General features: G+C 43.8%; 1 protein-coding gene across 1 annotated transcript in view; it reads left to right on the top strand.

The window, feature by feature from the left end:
- The first annotated feature begins 5942 nt into the window (after window positions 1–5942).
- The window catches only part of LOC115145404 (cadherin-2-like), a 117610-nt gene continuing 99690 nt past the window's right edge, over window positions 5943–23862 (top strand). Inside the window, exons 1-2 of the mRNA XM_029686942.2 lie at window positions 5943–6275; window positions 17399–17537. Of these exons, the coding sequence (XP_029542802.1) occupies window positions 6228–6275; window positions 17399–17537 (187 nt within the window). The 5' untranslated portion in view covers window positions 5943–6227. The remainder of the gene's footprint in view (window positions 6276–17398; window positions 17538–23862) is intronic.

The raw sequence follows: 23862 nt of genomic DNA on the forward strand, positions 1-23862 counted from the left end.
AATGGGTGGGCTATTTACCAATAGACTATGTACAGCTGCAGCGATCTGTTAGCTGCTCAGATAGCAGATGTTTGAAGTTGGCGAGGGAGATAAAAGTCTCCAACTTCAGCGATTTTTGCAATTCGTTCCAGTCACAGGCAGCAGAGAACTGGAACGAAAGGCGGCCAAATGAGGTGTTGGCTTTAGGGATGATCAGTGAGATACACCTGCTGGAGCGCGTGCTACGGGTGGGTGTTGCCATCGTGACCAGTGAACTGAGATAAGGCGGAGCTTTACCCAGCATGGACTTGTAGATGACCTGGAGCCAGTGGGTCTGGCGACGAATATGTAGCGAGGGCCAGCCGACTAGAGCATACAAGTCGCAGTGGTGGGTGGTATAAGGAAACGGATGGCACTGTGATAAACTGCATCCAGTTTGCTGAGTAGAGTGTTGGAAGCAATTTTGTAGATGACATCGCCGAAGTCGAGGATCGGTAGGATAGTCAGTTTTACTAGGGTAAGTTTGGCGGCGTGAGTGAAGGAAGCTTTGATACGGAATAGAAAGCCGACTCTTGATTTGATTTTCGATTGGAGATGTTTGATATGAGTCTGGAAGGAGAGTTTACAGTCTAGCCAGACACCTAGGTACTTATAGATGTCCACATATTCAAGGTTGGAACCATCCAGGGTGGTGATGCTGGTCAGGCGTGCGGGTGCAGGCAGCGAACGGTTGAAAAGCATACATTTGGTTTTACTAGCGTTTAAGAGCAGTTGGAGGCCACGGAAGGAGTGTTGTATGGCATTGAAGCTCGTTTGGAGGTTAGATAGCACAGTGTCCAAGGACGGGCCGGAAGTATATAGAATGGTGTCATCTGCGTAGAGGTGGATCAGGGAATCGCCCGCAGCAATAGCAACATCATTGATATATACAGAGAAAAGAGTCGGCCCGAGAATTTACCCTGTGGCACCCCCATAGAGACTGCCAGAGGACCGGACAGCATGCCCTCCGATTTGACCCACTGAACTCTGTCTGCAAAGTAATTGGTGAACCAGGCAAGGCAGTCATCCGAAAAACCGAGGCTACTGAGTCTGCCGATAAGAATATGGTGATTGACAGAGTCGAACGCCTTGGCAAGGTCGATGAAGACGGCTGCACAGTACTGTCTTTTATCGATGGCGGTTATGATATCGTTTAGTACCTTGAGCGTGGCTGAGATGCACCCGTGACCGGCTCGGAAACCAGATTGCACAGCGGAGAAGGTACGGTGGGATTCGAGATGGTCAGTGACCTGTTTGTTGACTTGGCTTTCGAAGACCTTAGATAGGCAGGGCAGGATGGATATAGGTCTGTAACAGTTTGGGTCCAGAGTGTCTCTCCCTTTGTAAGTCGCTCTGGATAAGAGCGTCTGCTAAATGACTTAAATGTAAATGTAAGAGGAGGATGACTGCGGCAGCTTTCCAATCCTTGGGGATCTCAGACGATATGAAAGAGAGGTTGAACAGGCTGGTAATAGGGGTTGCGACAATGGCGGTGGATAGTTTCAGAAATAGAAGGTCCAGATTGTCAAGCCCAGCTGATTTGTACGGGTCCAGGTTTTGCAGCTCTTTCAGAACATCTGCTGTCTGGATTTGGGTAATGGAGAACCTGGAGGGGCTTGGGCGAGTAGCTGCAGGGGGGGTGGAGCTGTTGGCCGAGGTTGGAGTAGCCAGGCGGAAGGCATGGCCAGCCATTGAGAAATGCTTGTTGAAGTTTTCGATAATCATGGATTTATCGGTGGTGAACGTGTTACCTAGCCTCAGTGCAGTGGGCAGCTGGGAGGAGGTGCTCTTGTTCTCCATGGACTTCACAGTGTCCCAGAACTTTTTGGAGTTGGAGCTACAGGATGCAAACTTCTGCCTGAAGAAGCTGGCCTTAGCTTTCCTGACTGACTGCGTGTATTGGTTCCTGACTTCCCTGAACAGTTGCATATCGCGGGGACTATTTGATGCTATTGCAGTCCGCCACAGGATGTTTTTGTGCTGGTCGAGGGCAGTCAGGTCTGGAGTGAACCAAAGGCTATATCTGTTCTTAGTTCTGCATTTTTTGAACGGAGCATGCTTATCTAAAATGGTGAGGAAGTTACTTTTAAAGAATGACCAGGCATCCTCAACTGACGGGATGAGGTCAATGTCCTTCCAGGTCGATTAGAAAGGCCTGCTCACAGAAGTGTTTTAGGGAGCGTTTGACAGTGACAGTCGTTTGACTGCTGCTCCGTGGCGGATACAGGCAATGAGGCAGTGATCACTGAGATCCTGGTTGAAGACAGCGGAGGTGTATTTGGAGGGCCAGTTGGTCAGGATGACGTCTATGAGGGTGCCCTTGTTTACAGAGTTAGGGTTGTACCTGGTGGGTTCCTTGATGATTTGTGTGAGATTGAGGGCATCTAGCTTAGATTGTAGGACTGCCGGGGTGTTAAGCATGTCCCAGTTTAGGTCACCTAACAGAACAAACTCTGAAGCTAGATGGGGGGCGATCAATTCACAAATGGTGTCCAGGGCACAGCTGGGAGCTGAGTGGGGTCTGTAGCAGGCGGCAACAGTGAGAGAATTATTTCTGGAGAGAGTAATTTTCAAAATTAGTAGTTCGAACTGTTTGGGTATGGACCTGGAAAGTATGACATTACTTTGCAGGCTATCTCTGCAGTAGACTGCAACTCCTCCCCCTTTGGCAGTTCTATCTTGACGGAAGATGTTATAGTTTGGTATGAAAATCTCAGAATTTTTGGTGGCCTTCCTGAGCCAGGATTCAGACACGGCAAGGACATCAGGGTTAGCAGAGTGTGCTAAAGCAGTGAGTAAAACAAACTTAGGGAGGAGGCTTCTGATGTTGACATGCATGAAACCAAGGCTTTTTCGACCACAGAAGTCAACAAATGAGGGTGCCTGGGGACATGCAGGGCCTGGGTTTACCTCCACATCACCCGCGGAACAAAGAAGGAGTAGTATGAGGGTGCGGCTAAAGGCTATCAAAACTGGTCGCCTAGAGCGTTGGGGACAGAGAATAAGAGGAGCAGGTTTCTGGGCATGGTTGGTAGAATATATTCAGGGCATAATGCGCAGACAGGGGTATGGTGGGGTGCGGGTACAGCGGAGGTAAGCCCAGGCCCTGGGTGATGATGAGAGAGGTTGTATCTCTGGACATGCTGGTTGTAATGGGTGAGGTCACCGCATGTGTGGGAGGTGGGACAAAGGAGGTATCAGGGGTATGAAGAGTGGAACTAGGGGCTCCATTGTAAACTAAAACAATGATAACTAACCTGAACAACAGTATACAAGGCATATTGACATTTGAGAGAGACATACAGCGAGGCATACAGTAATCACAGGTGTTGAATTGGGAGAGCTAGCTAAAACAGTTGGTGAGACAACAACAGCTAATCAGCTAGCACAACAACAGCAGGTAAAATGGCGTTGACTAGGCAGAGGGAGGGTCGGATTAACTACACATAGAGCCTGAGTGCGGCTGGGGCCGACAGATAAAACATAAACAAGCAGAATGGAGTACCGTGATAATCATAATAAATCATTGGACAACAGATCGTCTCTCGGAACTCATTAGGAGTTCAGTTCTATCTTCAATATGCTTTAAATATGCTTTAAATGCTTTATTATCCAAATATTTAAAGTGCATGTAGGTAACGTAGAGAAAAAAAATGGTGCAGTTGAGGCCATGAGGTGGGGCATGGTTTATAAATCTAGATAGCTGGTGTCGAAATTTGACCGTAGGGTGTCAGCAAATATCATTTAAAGTTTACCCTGTTCATCTATGGCAAAGAAATGCATATGTTTATTGATGGAACAAATGACAAGCTTTGTTATGCACATGCGCTGTATGAGCCTTAAACCTGTACATTTCCACTGTCCGTTTCTCTGATGTAAGAAGAAGCCAGTGTTTTTCCTCTCTTATTTCTGAGTAACTTAGTCACGTTACCAAAGACAAAGGGATGTCTGAGAGTGACCCGTTTTTGGTCCATCCTGTTATTTTCAGATCTTTCAAGGGCACAGCTGTGTGGACATATGAAGAGAACAGAGGCTAGATTGAGCAGCAGTGACAATTCTAATGCAGAAAGGAGTAACAAAACTGTCCCAGACCCACCTGGCCACGGAGTACTCACAAACAGTTGGTAGGTGTGAGTGCCTCCGTGGGGGCAGGATTTCGTCTATGGATGGATTCCATCATGAGGAGGCAACCGTGAACAGTTGTCTGAAGAAAGTCCTTCTGTTCTGAGTGTGTTGTCAGGGTCATGATGAGGCTTATAGAGAAGAGAGTGAGATGGAGAGAGAGAAGGAGAGAGAGAAAGGCACAGGTGGAGAGAGAGAGTAAAGGCATATAGAGAAAGCAAAAGCCAGAGGGAGAAAGATAGAGGAAGGTTCAGAGAGAGAAGGAAGAGAGAGAGAGTCTAGAGGTGTGCAGGAGGAGTGTAGTGATCAGCGTTGGGCTTTGACTCCACTTAGTGGAACTGCTGAAAGCTTTTCGCTTCACTGAGGCACGGCATGAAAACACACACACACACAAACAATTAGCCTACAAATAACAAACATACACCTGCAATGTCCTTGCAATCCCAGGACAATTAGTGTGTGTGTGAGTGTGTGTGTATGTGAGAGAGAGAGAGAAAGCGCAAGTATGAAGCAATGAGTGTGTGCGTATGTACTGGCTGCATCACCAATCCTGTTAGTGGCCAACTGGCCAGGATGGCATGCAATGTCTCACCATTGTTGAGTCCAGCTCCTGTTTCTGACATCTGCTCACATCATCCTTGCCCATCTCTCAGCCTGCAGTATAATCCTAGTGCACTAAAAAGCTCCAGTAATTCGCTTTATCGCTCTCAGCACTTATCCTAAGACTTAACCCTTACCCTAACCCTTATTCTAAACCTAACCATAACCTTAGCAAGCAGTTGCTTATCAACAGTTTGTTAATAGCATGAGCATCTACAGATGGAAAATCCGGACTATCCAAATAAAGTGTGACCAAAAAAGGCCTAAATGGGGGGCGACAGGTAGCCTAGTGGTTAGTGTTGAGCCAGTAACCGAAAGGTTGCTGGATCGAATCCCTGAGATGACAAGGTAAAATTCTGTCTTTCTGCCCCTGAACAAGGCAGTTAACCCATTGTTCCTCGGTAGACTGTCATTGTAAATAAGAATTTGTTCTTAACTGACTTGCCTAGTTAAACATGCAAATGGCCTCAATGGTGCTGCCTGTGCGCTCAGATAACATGCCATAGTGGGACAGATACAAAGAAGAGTTCTCTATGGCGTTACCAGAGTTGATTTACTGTCTAGTTAGTTGGGTTAGGCTCCTTTCCTTCTAACTAATATAATCCCTCACTCTGCATGTCCGTTGCAAACATCTTGTCTTGCCTCCTCACTGAAGAGCCAGGTCACCCGTGATACAAGTCAGTATTAGATGTCCATCCATGTCTGAGGACATCGGGAGATGATGTGGATACCGGCCACTAGGGGCAACAGTGAGTGCTGTTACCTTTAAGTAGGTTTCAGTATTGCTAGACTAACCCTTTACTTTAACCCTTATTTTAACCATTAAGAGTTAATGCCTAATCTTAAGATTTCGGAGTTAATGCCTAAACTTAACCTTAAACACTTCTAAATGTGATGTTTGGAACAACTTTAAAATTGGACGTTTGAGAAACATGGATGAATGTCTAATTCTGACATGAGACTGTGAGAGCTCCAAGAGCGCCACTTCACATGGTCATTCATTGGCCTCATTTTTTACTGCTCAATCATAGGCCGTCATTGTTTCACATCAAAAGACAATTCCTATACCCAACTCCCTCCTCCAACCATGTTTACCCCTCCGAGAGTTGTGTAGGGTAGGACTAATTTGGTTGTACAGGAGGGGCGTGGTCTGTCATTCTCTGCTGGGAGAGAAGAGGAGAGAGACAGGGCGAAGAGGGAGAGAAAATGATCTTTGTGTGATTCCTGCCATATCTGATGTTATCCGGTAGGTAGAGACACTGAGGCCCGTGTTGTCGGTCGGTCCGACTGGTAGCCAGTTAAGTCATTCAGCCTCAGTACCAGACAGAGTGCACTCCGCTCAGCAGCACAGCACAGAACTGGGACGGCGAGGAGAGAGACGAGGCTGCTACATGCTGCAGCTGCTCGTTTACTAGTGAACATTCTCGCATTGATCCGCGAAGAGAGATTGGGGCTTTTCCCAACACATTCGAAGGAGGGATTTAATCATGTTTCAAACCTTAGTCACGCTGCTGATGCAACTGGCAGCTGTGCAGGTAGGCTACAAAACCGTTTCTTCGGTTTGGTGTAGTGGTGGGGTTGTTTGGTTGGCTATGGGACAGGGGTCTGAGTGACGGCTTGGTTTTTGCTCTATGATGATGGTCAACTCACTAGGGGAGACCGGGGTTGGTTGTCACAAGTATTAATCTCATTTGTATTTCTCAGCACCAGTATTCTTTACAGTATTATTTTCAATATTAAGAGAAAGACCAAGGTCTTGGGTTGAAATGAGGACCCTTTTTATATTCCAAAGAAGAGTTATAAGCCACCAAACATTCAGTCCACTTGTGACAACCAGTTACCAGCCCTATTGCAGGGTTGGATGTCACACACCAACAGCCCCATCGTGGGGTTGGATGACACAATATTTGCTAGTAGCTTATTCCTTTTGTAACATGAAATTAAGCAATATTGCATACAGTCTTATAAATAGCCTTTGTTTGATGGAACGATATTCCAAATTATTATTAATTAATATTATTATTACAACATTAAGCATTTACTCCGTTAGAATAACATTACGTTTTTTTTGTAAATTTGTGTGTGCACATAATTATTCAAGGATACTCCCATAATTCAAACATTTACGAGTAAAATACCAATAATTTCCTTTTTACTTTCACCTATGAAAAAACACAAATTCTCCTCACCTCAAATGTTTTGTCATGTTGACATGAGTTGACCAGGTGGATGATTTATTTCAAAGAATTCACACTTTTGAACCAAATATTACACAGTGCCATTTAGATTGGGAGTAATTAACGCTGTGACAACCAACCATTGAGACAACCTACTCGGCGTAAGTCTGCAGGATATGACAGCATTCATTTCCTTCTACATTGCCTACATATTAGGTTGTTGGTTTATATTGATTTTAAACTACACTCTTAGAATTAAAGCTTCTAAGTAGAACTGAACAGTGTTTTTCAGTTTGTCCCTTTTTTGGTGCTGGGTAGAACCCTCTTTGCAGGGATCTGCAAAGAACCCCCTGTATATGGTTCTGCCTCGAACCCTCTATGTAGGGTTCTACCAAGAACCATTTTTATCATCTAAAGGTTCGTCCTAGAAGCATCTATGAAGGGATCTACCTTGAACCCAGCCAGAGTTAAGATATCCAACAAGTGGAATTGTTAGTCATCCACAACCTGCATTCAGAATGACTGTCGGGGTAGGGAACGGGGTAGGGAACGTACAATATTGAGACTCAATCTCAATCATGTAAACTGTAACAACCATTTCAGTAACGGGTGCAATAAATCCAACAGATTGTTTAGAAAACTGTATGTTATTTATCTTTGTGTAGCATAAAATGTATTAACTACTCAACCTAAGTTAAAAAAAACACAGATATTACAGTAAACCGAACAATTCTGAAAATCTCCCAGCAATAGAGCTGCTGAAATATTAAACACGGTTCCATGTAGAACCCTTCTTGCCTTCCAAAGAATCCTTCTTGCCTTCCAAAGAATCATCAAAGAACCCTTTCTTCCAAAACGGGTTCTTAGGATGTTAAAGGTTCTAGGTAGATCCCTCTCCCTCTGCAAAGAACCCTTTTACAACCCTTTTTTCTAAGGGTGTATGCATTAGGATCTTGCTCAAATGTAGGCTAATTGTGCATTCCATTTTGATAAAATTAATTTGTTTTTCAACATGAATATCTGAGTTTCGGTCATAGCCGCTACAGTAGCCTGCACTTTGTTTAAACTGCAGCTCTCCTATGTTATTTCTTTACTGAGTTGCCCATTGATTTGCCTAATCACACTGCACATTTGACGGGCAATAGCTTACTCGGTGAAGGGAATTGTTGTCGTTTTGGAAGTATTCCCAATAGCCTCTTAGGGACCGTTTAGTTTACGCTCTGCTCTGTATTCACCCATGATTCATAGCGGTCGTTAACTGTAGGCTTGATCTGTAACCTAGGCTATGCAGGGTTATGGGACGAGTGTAGAAAGGTCGACTTTTCTAGCTTATGAGATGCCGTTATGGCTATTTGAGACGATACCGTTAATATTGTGTACTGCAGACAGGTCACAAGGCTGAAGTTGCGCCCGTGCACTAAATCGGATGTGTATTTAGAGATACACTATAACCTCATTTGATTCAGCCCTAACCTAGACACTAAGAAAATAGGGTTAATCAAGAGTTCTTTGGGAATGGTGATGGTTCTATGTGGAACCATAATTACTCGAGGAACTCTTTGCAGTTCCCACAAGGTGACGGCTCATTTACATTTTTTGGGGCGTAGCGTATGGCTCTTTTTTGTGCAATGGTGAGGGAGAGTGCCATTCCAGTTCATCTAATCTGTTGTGTTATGCCAGTACAACATGTCATAGATGACTATGGCCGGTAGCATTGTTTTGTGAAAGACTCATCTATGGCCTTGTCAGTGGTCAATTTTTCTTCTCAGCAACATCCAGTGGTTCCAGTGCTATCACACCTGAGTCAACTTGTCAATTAACACAATCATAACACTCATGGAATTTTAAAGGTCCTGAACAGTCAATCTGATTCCCATGTAAAATAACATTTTGAGTGACTAAAATATCACCCATAATATTTTACTTTCTTATCATGGCTAACTACCAATACATTTTAACAGACAGGCTGAGTGGGCGGGAAGCTTATATTAATTTATTCACTTTGACTGACTCCTCTTTGTAAGGCCTATGTCAAGAAACTTGGGTGCAGTGTTGCAGTAGAATTTTGTTTTTATACATCTCCCATTTGGTGTGTCTTTCGTGATGTGGCACTGACAGATGTGTTGACATGACAACTGCGTCAGAGTTTTGAATATCCCCCCCACACTGTTGTTCCATGCTGACTGAAGACCTAGCCAGCCAGTAACTAGCTAACACCAGACACACATGAAAGGAGAAACATATATGTGTCTTTGCCATAGGTTAATATTGTAATCTTTGAATTATACTTGCTGACACCATACAGTCAATTTATGGCACCAGTAGAGTAACTATCCATCTACTTAAACCACACCCCTATGCATACATGCCTTTTCCGATGTTAGTTAGAAGGCGGTACTTATTTAAATTAAGTAAGAGAATGTCACGCTACCGTTGGTGTATTAAAACGAGAGAGTTATGGTGACGTCACCCTATCCCCTTAACAATCCCGCCTCCTGAATCCAAGTGTTTGACACGTGGAGGGGACCAGTAACTTCATGATCAAACTTTAGGTCAAGCACACTTTTACACTCATCACACACACCTTTTGACTGGAAGGAGAGCGAGTGCACATATTTGTTTGACAGTGAATTGTTTTTCACAGGATGTTATGTTTAACAGGCTACAGTCTATTCCCTTTAATCTTTTTCACAGGATGTTATGTTTAACAGGCTACAGTCTATTCCCTTTAATCTTTTTTGTTGTTCTATTGGCTGTATTTACCAATGGTCTGTATAGGTCCAGAAAAATACATCAGTTATTGTCTATTTTTATTATTATATTTTTGCTTTGCCTGAAATTGCTGTCTCTGCGCCACGGATGTATTTCCTATGTCTCTTCCCACGGAGGCTTCCCCAATTCAGGGTAAAAAGCAAGCATCTCATGCACTGCAGGAGCTGTACTTATACTACGCTCTCTTCTGGAACAATGTGGCCAAATGGAGGGAAGTGGCTTGTGGCTAGTGGGACTTCTTTGGTGTTCGGAAGCTCAACCCAAATCCAATTGTTCAACAGCTTCGCCGTCTTGGCTATGGAGATTCTCGCGCCTTCGTCCCTATCCACCCTCCTTCCCAGGGAGATTCTGCCTCGGACTAGGATTCTCCATGTTCCCGAGAGGGACTCTGCCCCAGACTCAGATCCGCTCACCGTCAAAAACATTGTGCTATCCTGGGGCTTGGTTACAAGACAATAATAGGCTGCTTCCTACCATTTTACACCAGAACATGGGAGCTGTCGCTATAGTAATCCATGTGGGGATCTAATTACATTAGGATTGCTAGCTCGGAGTGGCTGAAACAGGATTTTAAAGAACTGATTGGAACTCTGAAAGAATCCAACAAGCATCCAAGTATTTCAGGCCCCCAGTGCCACCACTGAGTCGTGTCAGCGAAAGATTCAGTAGGTTGCAAGCACTACATGATTCGCTACCAGTCTACTCTAACTCTGTTGGAGTTACTTTTGTGGATAACTTTGACAACTTTGGAAACAAGAGATATTCTACAGAGAGGATGGGGTCCATCCAAATCATCTTGGTGCCTGGACCCTGGTCTTGCCTTTCAAGGCTGCACTGAGACATTGACTTACCAACACCCCATGTTCCGCTTAGGTAATCCCAACCATAAATTATCAGCATTATCTTCATACTGCATGTTCGCAACAGGTAACCCTCATTGACTCTTGTTTTAGTCCACTTCCTCGCTCAAAGCATAGGCACAATGGTACAGTTCTAGACAATCTTTTATCTATACCATTTCAAACTAGCCCTATGGTATTTTCAAGTAAGGGGTTATCAATTGAGCATAGTATGCTTGTATTAGAGACTCCATCTGATCTGAAATCCTGCAGCTGTGGCATTGAACTGATTCATGTAAATGCCAGCAGTTTGATCTCAAAAATGTATTTTATTATATAGAGGCTCTGGCCTCTCAAACCATATTTACAACCAACAAGTGCTCTTAGCCAATTGTCTGACTTGTTATCTGACTATGCTAAATCTGATTTATTCATTTTGGTTGATCTTAATCAGGATTAGTTGATGCCAGCTTCTGATTGAGCTAAATCTAACTCAGTTGATAACTGAATCAGTCCGCCTTTTAAACACCCTGAAAAATCTACTCTTTTAGATATTATTTTGACAAATGCCCCTCACAAGTATACAACCAATGGAATATTTGCTAATGAGTTCAGTGACCATTGTCTCATTGCCTGCATAAAACTACCCAAATCTCGCACTCACATTGTTACATGACAAATTATATGAATTTCAATGACAACCATTCTTGTCTGTTCTAGGATTGTGTGAATGGGGGTTGTGACAGATATCTCTGACTCGGATCAGTCCCTACATTATTTTATTGCAGATAAGCATGCTCCATTCAATAAACTAAGTGTAAGGGATAGAGCTAATCCCTGAACTATCAAATAAACTTCAGGACTGATTCTATGTAAAAGCTTAAAAAATAGATGCCTATCCCAGGTTAGAAAAGCACAATCCTCATACAGTACTTCTTGAAATGTATATCTGAGAATCGTGGGAATCCAGCTTCATTCTGGAAGGTAGTCAAATCTCTAAAACAAAACACCATCCCCTCATTACCAAAGCAGCCTTATGACAGCCTCGGCTCACATAACAGATAAGGTGGACATTTGGTGTGCTTTTAATAACCACTTTGCCTCAGTAGGTAAAGATGGCGCTGACAGATAGGGCAGTTGTGCTTCTAGCTCCTAATCAACTTTGCAGTATTTGTTTTTCTGTGTTATTTATTACATTATTATCCCAACATTTTTTGTGGTGTTATTAAATACAACCGGAAACAGCAGAGGGAGCACCCCTCTATCCACATCGATGGGACTGCAGTAGAGAAGGTGGAAAGCTTCAAGTACACATCACTGACGAACTGAAATGGTCCACCCACACAGATAGTGTGGTGAACAAGGCGCAACAGTGCCTCTTCAACCTCAAGAGGCTGAAGAAATTTGGCTTGACACCTAAAACCCTCACAAACTTTTACAGATGCACAATTGAGAGCATCCTGTCGGGCTGTATCACCGCCTGGTACGGCAACTGCACCGCCCACAAGCGTAGCGCTCTCCAGAGGGTGTTGCGGTCTGCCCAACGCTTCACCGGGGGAAAACACCTACAGCACCCAATGTCACAGGAAGGCCAAAAAGATCATCATGGACAACAACCACCCGAGCCACTGCCTGTTCTCCCTGCTATCATCCAGAAGGCGAGGTCAGTACAGGTGCATCATAGCTAGGACCGAGAGACTGAAAAACAGCTTCTATCTCAAGGCCATCAGTCTGTTATTAAATCGCCATCACTAGCACCTTGGAGGTTGCTGCCCTATATACATAGACTTTAAATCACTGGCCACTTTAATGATGGAACACTAGTCATTTTAATAATGTTTGCATATTTTGCATTACTCATCTCATATGTATATACTGTATTATATTCTACTGTATCTTAGTCTATGTATTACTCATCTCATATGTATATACTGTATTATATTCTACTGTATCTTAGTCTATGCATTACTCATCTCATATGTATATACTGTATTATATTATATTCTACTGTATCTTAGTCTATGTATTACTCATCTCATATGTTTATACTGTATTATATTCTATTCTACTGTATATTAGTCTATGCATTACTCATCTCATATGTATATCCTGTATTCTATACTATTCTACTGTATATTAGTCTATGTATTACTCATCTCATATGTATATACTGTATTCTATACTATTCTACTGTATATTAGTCTATGCCGCTCTGACATTGCTCGTCCATATATTTATATATTCTTAATTCCATTCCTTTAGATTTGTGTGTATTGTGTGTATTGTGTGTATTGTGTGTATTGTGTGTGTTGTGTGTATTGTTGTGAAATTGTTAAATATTACTGTCACGCCCTGACCTTAGAAATCATTATTTATTCTCTATGTTTGGTTAGGTCAGGTTGTGACTTGGGTGGGAAAATCTATGTTTCCTATTTCTTTGTTGTTTTGCCAGTGTGGTTCCCAATCAGAGGCAGCTGTCTATCGTTGTCTCTGATTGGGGATCATATATAAGTTGTGATTTTCCAGCTGTCTATCGTTGTCTCTGATTGGGGATCATATATAAGTTGTGATTTTCCAGCTGTCTATCGTTGTCTCTGATTGGGGATCATATATAAGTTGTGATTTTCCAGCTGTCTATCGTTGTCTCTGATTGGGGATCATATATAAGTTGTGATTTTCCAGCTGTCTATCGTTGTCTCTGATTGGGGATCATATATAAGTTGTGATTTTCCAGCTGTCTATCGTTGTCTCTGATTGGGGATCATATATAAGTTGTGATTTTCCAGCTGTCTATCGTTGTCTCTGATTGGGGATCAGATATAAGTTGTGATTTTCTGTTTGGGTTTTGTGGGGTGTTATTCTCTGTTTAGTGTCTGTGCCTGACGGAACTGTTCGATTTCGTTTTTGGATTTGTTATTTTTGTTTGAGTGTTTCTTGTAAATAAATATCACTTTCCACTCTGCGCTTTGGACCACTCTTCCTTCCACCGACGACGAGCGTTACAGTTAGATATTATTGTACTGTTGGAGCTAGAAACACAAGTGTTTCGCTACACCCACAATAACATCTGCTAAACATGTGTATGTGACCAATAACATTTTGATTTGATTCGAGGTCCACCGATTTGATAAAATAGCTTCTGAAAACTCTGAATCCAGCTGAGGGAGTTCTTAATGCACTTCGAGCCAAGTCGCAGAGAACGATACATTCCCAGATACACATTCCTCATTTTCATTTCAACCATTGGATGTCTATGATATGCTAAGTGCCTTATTGAAAATTTATGTTTAAAAAAAAAATCAGCGGAGGCTGACTCCCTTGATCCTTTTTGCTATAGCTTTCTGACCCACTTATCATTAACCTTAGAATCATTAACCTATGTTTTTAACTTGACAATTGTTTCTGGGGTTATCCCTAAAATCTGGAAGTCCTCCCCGTACACAAAGGCAGAGATCCTTCTGAATTGGATAACTGCTGTCCAATTTCCAAGCTATTTTGCCACGCCAACATTTTAGAGTCCCTGGCCAACTCTCAGCTGAGAACTTAAACTTCTCATTATATTCTTAATGACCACCAATCTGGTTTTAGACCTGGACATAGCACTGTTTCAGCAGCTACACTTGTATTAGATCATTATATTCTTAATGACCACCAATCTGGTTTTAGACCTGGACATAGCACTGTTTCAGCAGCTACACTTGTATTAGATCATTATATTCTTAATGACCACCAATCTGGTTTTAGACCTGGACATAGCACTGTTTCAGCAGCTACACTTGTATTAGATCATTATATTCTTAATGACCACCAATCTGGTTTTAGACCTGGACATAGCACTGTTTCAGCAGCTACACTTGTATTAGATCATTATATTCTTAATGACCACCAATCTGGTTTTAGACCTGGACATAGCACTGTTTCAGCAGCTACACTTGTATTAGATCATTATATTCTTAATGACCACCAATCTGGTTTTAGACCTGGACATAGCACTGTTTCAGCAGCTACACTTGTATTAGATCATGTGCTGTATTGTTTAGACCATAAAACTATTTTCTTAGATTATGTGCTATATTGAAAAAAAGTGGAGATTTAAGATTAGTTTATTTTCTAGAAATAGATCCAGCCTCATTTGGATTGTTCAAGCAGCGCTTCTCCCAGTGCTTGATAATGGGGATATAATCCACATGCATGCGGCAGCCTCTGCTTTAAAACCTTTAGATTCAGTCTATTATTCAGCACTGCGTTCTTTTCACTGGGGACCATTTTTGTTGACATCACTGCATTTCGTATAGTTCTGTTGGCTGGGACTCTCTGACTACCAGAAGGGCTCAAAATGGGTTACTTTTTGTATATACAACGGTTCTCCAGAGACTCCCCCACTAGCTCAGATATTAACTGGAGATCCAGCACTTGTAATACCCTCTACACTGGCTGGTTCTGGAGGTCCCACAGGAACAAATCCTTTTAGTTTTTATGCCCCCAGCTCATGGAATAGTCTTCAGGCAACCTTGGAATTAGACTCGCTGGCCCCCATTGGACAGTTTAGATCGAGTTTAAGGAAGGTCATATGTGAGAGTTGTGTTTGTTTTGAATAATCTTGTTGTATTTATTATATTGATATTATTTATTGTATGTTCATGTTCACAGGGCTCCCTTGCAAATGAGACCCTGTTCTCAATGGTGACCCACCCTGTATACATATGAAGTAAACGAATGTATAAGCAACAGTCATTTTTCGTACTTTGGTCATCATACTTTGATCTGGTTTCATCCAAATATCATCACATTTGATTAAAAACATTATTTTGATTTTGAAATGGTTCTTTAAACACTCTTAGAAAAAAAGGGTTCCAAAGGGGTTCTGTGCAGAGGGACAGGGTTCTACCAAGAACTGTTTTGATCAGAATAAACCTTTTTGGATGACAAGGGTTCTTTGTGAGGCAAAGGGTTATATCTAGAACCTTTAACATCCTAAAGAAATCTCAGTCGACCAACAGCCTATCGACCAAACAATCAACCTGTCGACTAAATGGGGTCAGCCCTACTACCCAACCTATTTGGTTTTGCATCTTCTAAATGGGGTCAGCCCTACTACCCAACCTATTTGGTTTTGCATCTTCTAAATGGGGTCAGCCCTACTACCCAACCTATTTGGTTTTGCATCTTCTAAATGGGGTCAGCCCTACTACCCAACCTATTTGGTTTTGCATTTTCTAAATGGGGTCAGCCCTACTACCCAACCTATTTGGTTTTGCATCGTCATTGCATTAATGTATTCATTTAGAAGAGTATGAGAGTGTTTGAAACATGTTTGGAGATGTTTTATGTTAGAAATTAGGCTACGATAAGCAACAGAGATACAAATAAATAGAGACAGATGAGTGATTTGCAGAGTGTTGGCAGATTAGAGGTTTTGATTAGAATGAAATAGAAAAGGCATGAGATGAATGAGTTAGGTCACGTCATGGAAAGGTCAAGGGTTACAGCTTTTTGACGCACACATCTATGATGTGAGCTGGTCTGGTTTGTTCTCGGCTCCGTTTCCCCATGATAGTGCTCTGCCTTCACACCGATGCTTCAATACTTTTGTAGTACCCTATTCCTCCATCTCTTCCCTGAATGAATCACTGATCTGATAGTGCTCTGCCTTCACACCGATGCTTCAATACTTCTGTAGTACCCTATTCCTCCATATCTTCCCTGAATGAATCACTGATCTGAAAACAATCTGGTAGGTGAAAGCAAGCAAGGGGTTCCAAGACATTTCAGTTGTGTAGCCATATCAGATCTGTGATCACCATTTAAAGCAAGCAAGGGGTTCCAAGACATTTCAGTTGTGTAGCCATATCAGATCTGTGATCACCATTTAAAGCAAGCAAGGGGTTCCAAGACATTTCAGTTGTGTAGCCATATCAGATCTGTGATCACCATTTAAAGCAAGCAAGGGGTTCCAAGACATTTCAGTTGTGTAGCCATATCAGATCTGTGATCACCATTTAAAGCAAGCAAGGGGTTCCAAGACATTTCAGTTGTGTAGCCATATCAGATCTGTGATCACCATTTATTTTTTATTTTTTTATTTTACCTTTATTTTAGTCAGTTAAGAACAAATTCTTTTTTTCATTGACGGCCTAGGAACAGTGGGTTAACTGCCTGTTCAGGGGCAGAACGACATGATGGTGGAGAAGAGGGAGGGTGCGTTTCTGAAGTGCGTTTCTGAAGTGCTGTATAGGGTTTGCATCCCAAACGGCACCCTATTCCCTATGTAGTGCACCACTTTTGACCAGAGCCCATTGGTAGTGCACTAATAGGATGCCATTTGGGATGCCGACAGGAGGTCTTTCTCAGTCTAATCATACTACCTGCTTACCCTTACACTCATTACTCCAATCACCAGCCTGAGTGGATTCTTAACAACAACATATGTCCTTGTGCCGTTCTGTGAGGGGGGTAGGGCGGAGGGCATAGAGAGGTAGCCTACACGCTAGATATTAGTTGTCTGTCTGCCGCTGGGCTAGGCCCCTCCTAATGTGCAAATACTGTTGCTGTTATTTGACACAGTTATAGACCTTTATGTTGTTATGTCATACATTATACATTGGAATAGTATGTCTCTTTTATGCAGCCTATAATATATAATATATTGCATTTGGTGGTGGTTATTATGTCACTTCTCTTGCCTATTATGATAGTTATTAGTGGTTATTACATCGTTGTGAACTCTTTTAATTTAAGCTACTCTGTAGACACTTTTTTTCAAAGCATTTTACAGTGCAGTGAGTGCATACAAATTTAAGTATGTGTAACCTATCCAGGACTATATTGATATTTTTTCTCACACCCTTCTGTTCTTCCTCTGTTCTCCAGATTGCTGTGCAGGGCGGAGGTGCCGTGGGGTCATTGCCATGGAGGCAGGGATCGTTGCCGTGCACACGAGGCTTCTCCCAGGAGGAGTACAGTGTTGCCGTGGACGAGGAGCTAAGAGAGGGACAAGCACTCCTCACCGGTACACGCACACACACACACATACACACACACATACACACACACATACACGCCTTACTTCACCACAAGGGCTGGCGATTCAAACAACAACCTAATACTCTGGGTGGGGATATTTTTTGGAGAGTAACCTAACACGATATGTTTTGGGAGTAGCTTCATATTATGTTTGGGTGATATTTGAGTCGTTATGTTTTTAGCTGCGGGCCAGGACCTGAGGGTTGGGTAATCAAATCAAACCAAACAGTATTTGTCACATGCGCTGAATACAACAGGTGTAGACTTTACCATGAAATGCTTACTTAAGAAACTTAATATTTATTAAATAAACTAAAATAAAACAAATAAAAGAGAAACTAGAAAATAACAATTCTGAGTCAGGGGGTACCGGGTCAGGGGGTACCGGTACCGAGTCAGGGGTACCGAGTCAGGGGGTACCGAGTCAGGGGGTACCGAGTCAGGGGGTACCGGTACCGAGTCAGGGGTACCGAGTCAGGGGGTACCGAGTCAGGGGTACCGAGTCAGGGGTACCGGTACCGAGTCAGGGGGTACCGAGTCAGGGGTACTGAGTCAGGGGGTACCGAGTCAGGGGGTACCGAGTCAGGGGTACCGAGTCAGGGGTACCGGTACCGAGTCAGGGGTACCGAGTCAGGGGTACCGGTACCGAGTCAGGGGTACCGAGTCAGGGGTACCGAGTCAGGGGGTACCGGTACCGAGTCAGGGGGTACCGAGTCAGGGGTACCGGTGCCGAGTCAGGGGGTACCGGTACCGAGTCAGGGGTACCGAGTCAGGGGGTACCGAGTCAGGGGTACCGGTACCGAGTCAGGGGGTACCGAGTCAGGGGGTACCGAGTCAGGGGGTACCGAGTCAGGGGGTACCGGTACCGAGTCAGGGGGTACCGGAACCGAGTCAGGGGGTACCGAGTCAGGGGGTACCGGTACCGAGTCAGGGGGTACCGGTACCGAGTCAGGGGGTACCGGTACCGAGTCAGGGGGTACCGGTACCGAGTCAGGGTGTACCGGTACCGAGTCAGGGGGTACCGAGTCAGGGGGTACCGGTACCGAGTCAATGTGCAGGGGTACAGGTTAGTTGAGGTAATTGAAGTACCGTAATTGCTGGACTATTAAGCGCACCTGAATATAAACCGCACCCACGGAATTATTAAAAAATATGTATTTTGTACATAAATACGCTGCACATGTCTATAAGCCGCAGGTGCCTACCGGTACATTGAAACATGTCTATAAGCCAGGTGCCTACCGGTACATTGAAACATGTCTATAAGCCAGGTGCCTACCGGTACATTGAAACAAATGAACTTTACACAGCCTTTAAACGAAACACGGCTTGTAGCAAAAATAAATAGGCTTTAACAAAACATGGCTTGTAACAAAAATTAAAACAGTAGCCTACCAAGCCTCCTCCTGTGCACTGAAACCACTGAAGTCATCTCCTTCGGTGTCGGAGTTGAATAGCCTCAGAATTGCTTCATCCGATGTTGGATCGTTTTCATTGTCGCTCTCGTCACTTTCATCCGGAGGCAAATACCCCGCTGAGCTCATGCTGCCCCTTCAACACGCAGCAGTCCAGCCTTTCGAAACCCGTTGATGATAGTGGATTTTTTGACAATGCTCCACGCTGTCAGGACCCACTGGGAGACTTGACCATAAGTTGCTCTTCGCATGCGGCCCGTTTTAGTGAAGGATTTCTCCCCACTTGTCATCCAAGCCTCCCACTGAACACGGAGCGCCACCTTAAATGCACGATTTACACTGATGTCGAGTGGCTGCAAATACTTTGGGCCATCTGCTTTTCTTCCCTCTGAAAGGTTTGTTGTCTTTTTGCACTGAGTCAGTTCCTCCCGCTGCTGTTTACAACGTCTTATAATCGACTCAGTAAGGCCAAGCAGCTCTATTTATTTTTCCAACAGCCAGATCGATCGCCTTCAACTTGAAAGCTGCATCATATGCATTTCTCTGTGTCTTTGCGATGATGAGGGTGACAAAATTACTACCGTAATCAGAATGATGGGAAGTTTGAGCACGCTCGATTTACATCACATTATGTGACAGTGCTCAGTTTTTTGGCGGCATGAATCTTGCGAAAGCGGGAAAAATCCATAAATTAGCCGCGTCATTGTATAAACCGCTAGGTTCAGTGTGTGGGAATAAAGTAGCGGCTTATAGTCCAGCAATTACGGTAATATGTGCATGCAGGTAGGGGTAAAGTGACTATGCATAGATAATAAACAGTGAACAGCGGCAGTGAAAATGAGGGGGGTGGCATTGTAAATAACTAAGTGATAATAAACTAAATAATAAGGGGGGTGGCATTGTAAATAGCCCGGGTAGCCATTTGATTAGCTGTTTTATGGCTTAGGGGTAGAAGCTGTTAAGAAGCATTTTGGATCTAAACTTGGCACTCTGGTACTGCTTGCCGTGCGGTAGTAGTGAGAATATTCTATGACTAGGGTGGCTGGAGTCTTTGGCAATGTTTAGGGCCTTCCAGTGACACCACCTGGTATAGAGGTCCTGGATGGCAGGAAGCTTGGCCCCAGTGATGTACTGGGCCGTACGTACTACCCTCTGTAGCTCCTTGCGGTTAGAGGCCTTTGCCATACCAGGCGGTGATGCAACCCGTCAGGATGCTCCCGATGGTGCATCTGTAGAAGTTTTTGAGGATCCGAGGACCCATGCCAAATCTTTTCAGTCTCCTGAGGGGGTATAGGCATTGTTGTGCCCTCTTCACGACTGTCTTGGTGTGTTTGGACCATTTTAGTTTACTCCACTGATGTCCTGTCAATGGGAATGGGGGTGTGCTCGGCCCCCTTTTTCCTGTAGTCCACGAAGTCTCTGGCCTCCTCCCTATAGGCTGTCTCATCGTTGACTGTGATCAGGCTTACCACCGTTGTGTCGTCGGCAAACTTAATGATGGTGTTGGAGTCGTGCTTTGCCACGCAGTCATGGGTGATTAGGGAGTACTGGTAGGGACTAAGCATGCACTCCTGAGGGGCCCCCGTGTTGCGGATCAGAGTGGCAGATGTTTTGTTGCCTACCTTTACCACCTGGGGGCATCTCGTCAGGAAGTCCAGGATTCAGTTGCACAGGGAGGTGTTTAGTTTCAGGGTCTTTAGCTTAGTGATGAGCTTTGAGGGCACTGTGGTGTTGAACGCTGAGCTGTATTCAATTAACAGCATTCTCATGTAGGTGTTGCTTTTGTCCAGGTGGGAAAGGGCAGTGTGAAGTGCAATAACGATTGCGTCATCTGTGGATCTGTTGGTGCGGTATGCAAATTGGAGTGAGTCTAGGGTTTCTGGGATGATGGTGTTGATGTGAGCCATGACCAGCCTTTCAAAGCATTTCATGGCTACAGACGTGAGTGCTACAGGTCAGAAGGTATTTAGGCAGGTTACCTTGGTGTTGTTGGGACTATGGTGGTCTGCTTGAAGCATGTAGGTATTACAGACTCTCTCAGGGAGAGGTTGAAAATGTCAGTGAAGACACTTCCCAGTTGGTCAGTGCATGCTCATAGTACACGTCCTGGTAATTTGTCTGGCCATCCGCCCTTGTGAATGTTGACCTGTTTGAAGGTCTTACTCACATCGTCTACGGAGTGCATGATCACGCTATCGTCCCGAACATCTGGTGCTCTCATCCATGATTCAGTGTTGCTTACCTGGAAGCGCGCATATAAGTAATTTAGCTCGTCTGGTAGCCTCGTATCACTGTGCAGCTCGCGGATGGGATTCTTAGCATCTGCATAATCTGACCACTTCCTTATTGAGCGAGTCACTGGTACTTCCTGCTTTTGTTTTTGCTTGGAAGGACAGAATTATGGTCAGATTTGCCAAATGGAGGGCGAGGGAAAGCTTTGTACGCGTCTCTGTGAGTAATTGTGGTCTAGAGTTTTTCTTCCTTCTATTTGCTCAAGTAACATGCTGGTAGAAATGAAGTAAAACAGATTTAATTTTCCCTGCATTAAAGTCACAGGCCTTCTCTGGATTTGCATTTTCTTGTTTGCTTCGTGCCAGCATCGTTTTGTGATGGTAAATAGACAGCTACAAAAAATATAAATTAAAACTTTCTTGCCGAGCAAAACCTCGAGACTTCCTAATATTACATTTCATGCACCAGCTGTTATTGACAAATAGACACAGACCGCCACCCTTTGTCTTACCGGAGGCAGCTGTTCTGTCTTGCCGATGCACGTACATTTTTTTACTGGAACAACCAACTGTATATTATCCATGTCGTCGTTCAGCCACGACTCGGTGAAACATAAGATCTTACAGTTTTTAATGGCCCGTTGGTAATATAAGATATTACAGTTTGGCCTGTAGTTAAGTGTTGCAGTCATTGGGTGGACACACTCTGCACTATGCAACAATATGGAGGAGTGTTTCATTACGATCAGGAGGTGGAGGATTAGGTGAGTATTAGGGGAGGACGTGAGGGTTGGGGGCAGTGGGGTGGAAGGGGCTGAAACCATCTGCCTCGTCACACACACAGTGGGTGTTTTCCCACACACTCATTCACACACGCACACTCCACATACAAATGAAACATTGTGTGATAAATTATATTCATCTTGTCAGCCTGTATCTATCCTCTGATCAATGACCTTTGTGTGTGTACAGACAGGATGACCCACCCGGGGTCTCACTATTTTGTGTGTGTGTGTGTGTGTGTGTGTGTGTGTGTGTGTGTGTGTGTGTGTGTGTGTGTGTGTGTGTGTGTGTGTGTGTGTGTGTGTGTGTGTGTGTGTTGTTAATACTAGTGCCAGAGGCATACAGAGGCAGGCCTAGCTGTGAGTCTGTCTGTTCAGGATGGTTAATTCAGAGTGTATTGTGCTACCTGTCCTGTTGTCGTCTCTAGTCTGTTGGCTATTTATTTGATTTACTTTTCCATTGGCTCCTGTGACTGACTTGTGATCTGACTTTTTATGCTAGTGTTCTGACAGGGTACCATGGTAAAACACAGAGAGGGAGGGAGAGGGAGAGAGGAGAAGGAAAGCGAGAGAGACGTGTGTGTGTTTTACAACGTCACCTGTGCTAAATAAGCTTTTGATTGTCCTGCTGAATCATTTTGTTGGTTCTTTGTATCCGGAGATTAGCCATTAGGTTGTATATACACACAAACACACACACACACCAGGAGGACACCTTATTGGGTTGGTTTTAGTTTGAAAGGCCAACGTCCAAATTTGTGTTTTGGTTGAAACCACCATTGTTAACAGAATCAATCCATGGTTCTCTTTGTCTCAGAGGGCTTTCTGTATCCCAAATGACACCCTACTCTGTACATGGGCCCATAGGGCTCTGGTCAAAAGTAGTGCACTATGCAAGGAATCGGGTGCCATTTGGGACATAACCATGATACAGATGGCATAGCCTGGAGATAAATTCTTCCTGTTTCCTGCCTCGTTATTTTCTCATCCAGGAAGTCATGGAATCCCTTTGATATTATTATGTGTGAATATTAACTCAAAAAGAGGGGTCTGGTCAAAAGGGTGATGCACCCCAACACTTGGTTTAGTGTTGGAGAAACTGTGTCAACCAATCACAGGGAGCTTACATAGAGAGGAGGGGGTGGAGGCATCCTGTATCTGTTTCAGTTGGGAAAAGGCTTTCAACAGTTAAGTCACGGGGTGGTGTGTGTGTGTGTGTGTGTGTGTGTGTGTGTGTTTGTGTAGTTCTGCATGCACCCAGTGTACCAAAACAGGACAACACTCAGTGCAACAGACTGAGAGACAGGATAACATGGCAGTAGAGTATTTGACCATGCCTCTGACTGAGTGTGTATTGAGTGTGGGTGTTAGTGCATGTGTGTGTTACCCACACTATATTGTAGCATGCTCAAAAACAGGAGAAGGAGACGGAAGGAACAACACACAGTGCGCTGTAAACCCCAATGTGCTGTCATTACTCAAAACGTTTGAGGAAACCCATTGCACTTAATACAGTTACTTAAAGTGATTTTGTAGTCATTACTCAAACTGATAGTCAATGAGTCACTGTGACACCCCCAATATGCCATGCCTCCAATATAATGTCTGAGTGCGCCTTGCCTTATCGAGTGAATTGTAGGGTTACCAGCCATGACTGTATTTATTTGTGACAGAGACATGGTTGTTAAATTAGTTTATTTTAATTCCTGTGACCTTCACCAAGTGAGTTCCTAGGTGAATGTTATCATTGTGGGTAAAGTCTTTACGACAATACTTATCTAATATTATTTTGAGGCCTGAAACGGTTTACATGCCACATCAGGCCTGCAAGTAGATTGCAAAATTCCAGTAACGACAAAACTCCAAGATTTTCATAAAAATCC

This window comes from Oncorhynchus nerka, linkage group LG17 (assembly GCF_034236695.1).
Source record: "Oncorhynchus nerka isolate Pitt River linkage group LG17, Oner_Uvic_2.0, whole genome shotgun sequence".
Classification (NCBI taxonomy): Eukaryota; Metazoa; Chordata; class Actinopteri; order Salmoniformes; family Salmonidae; genus Oncorhynchus; species Oncorhynchus nerka.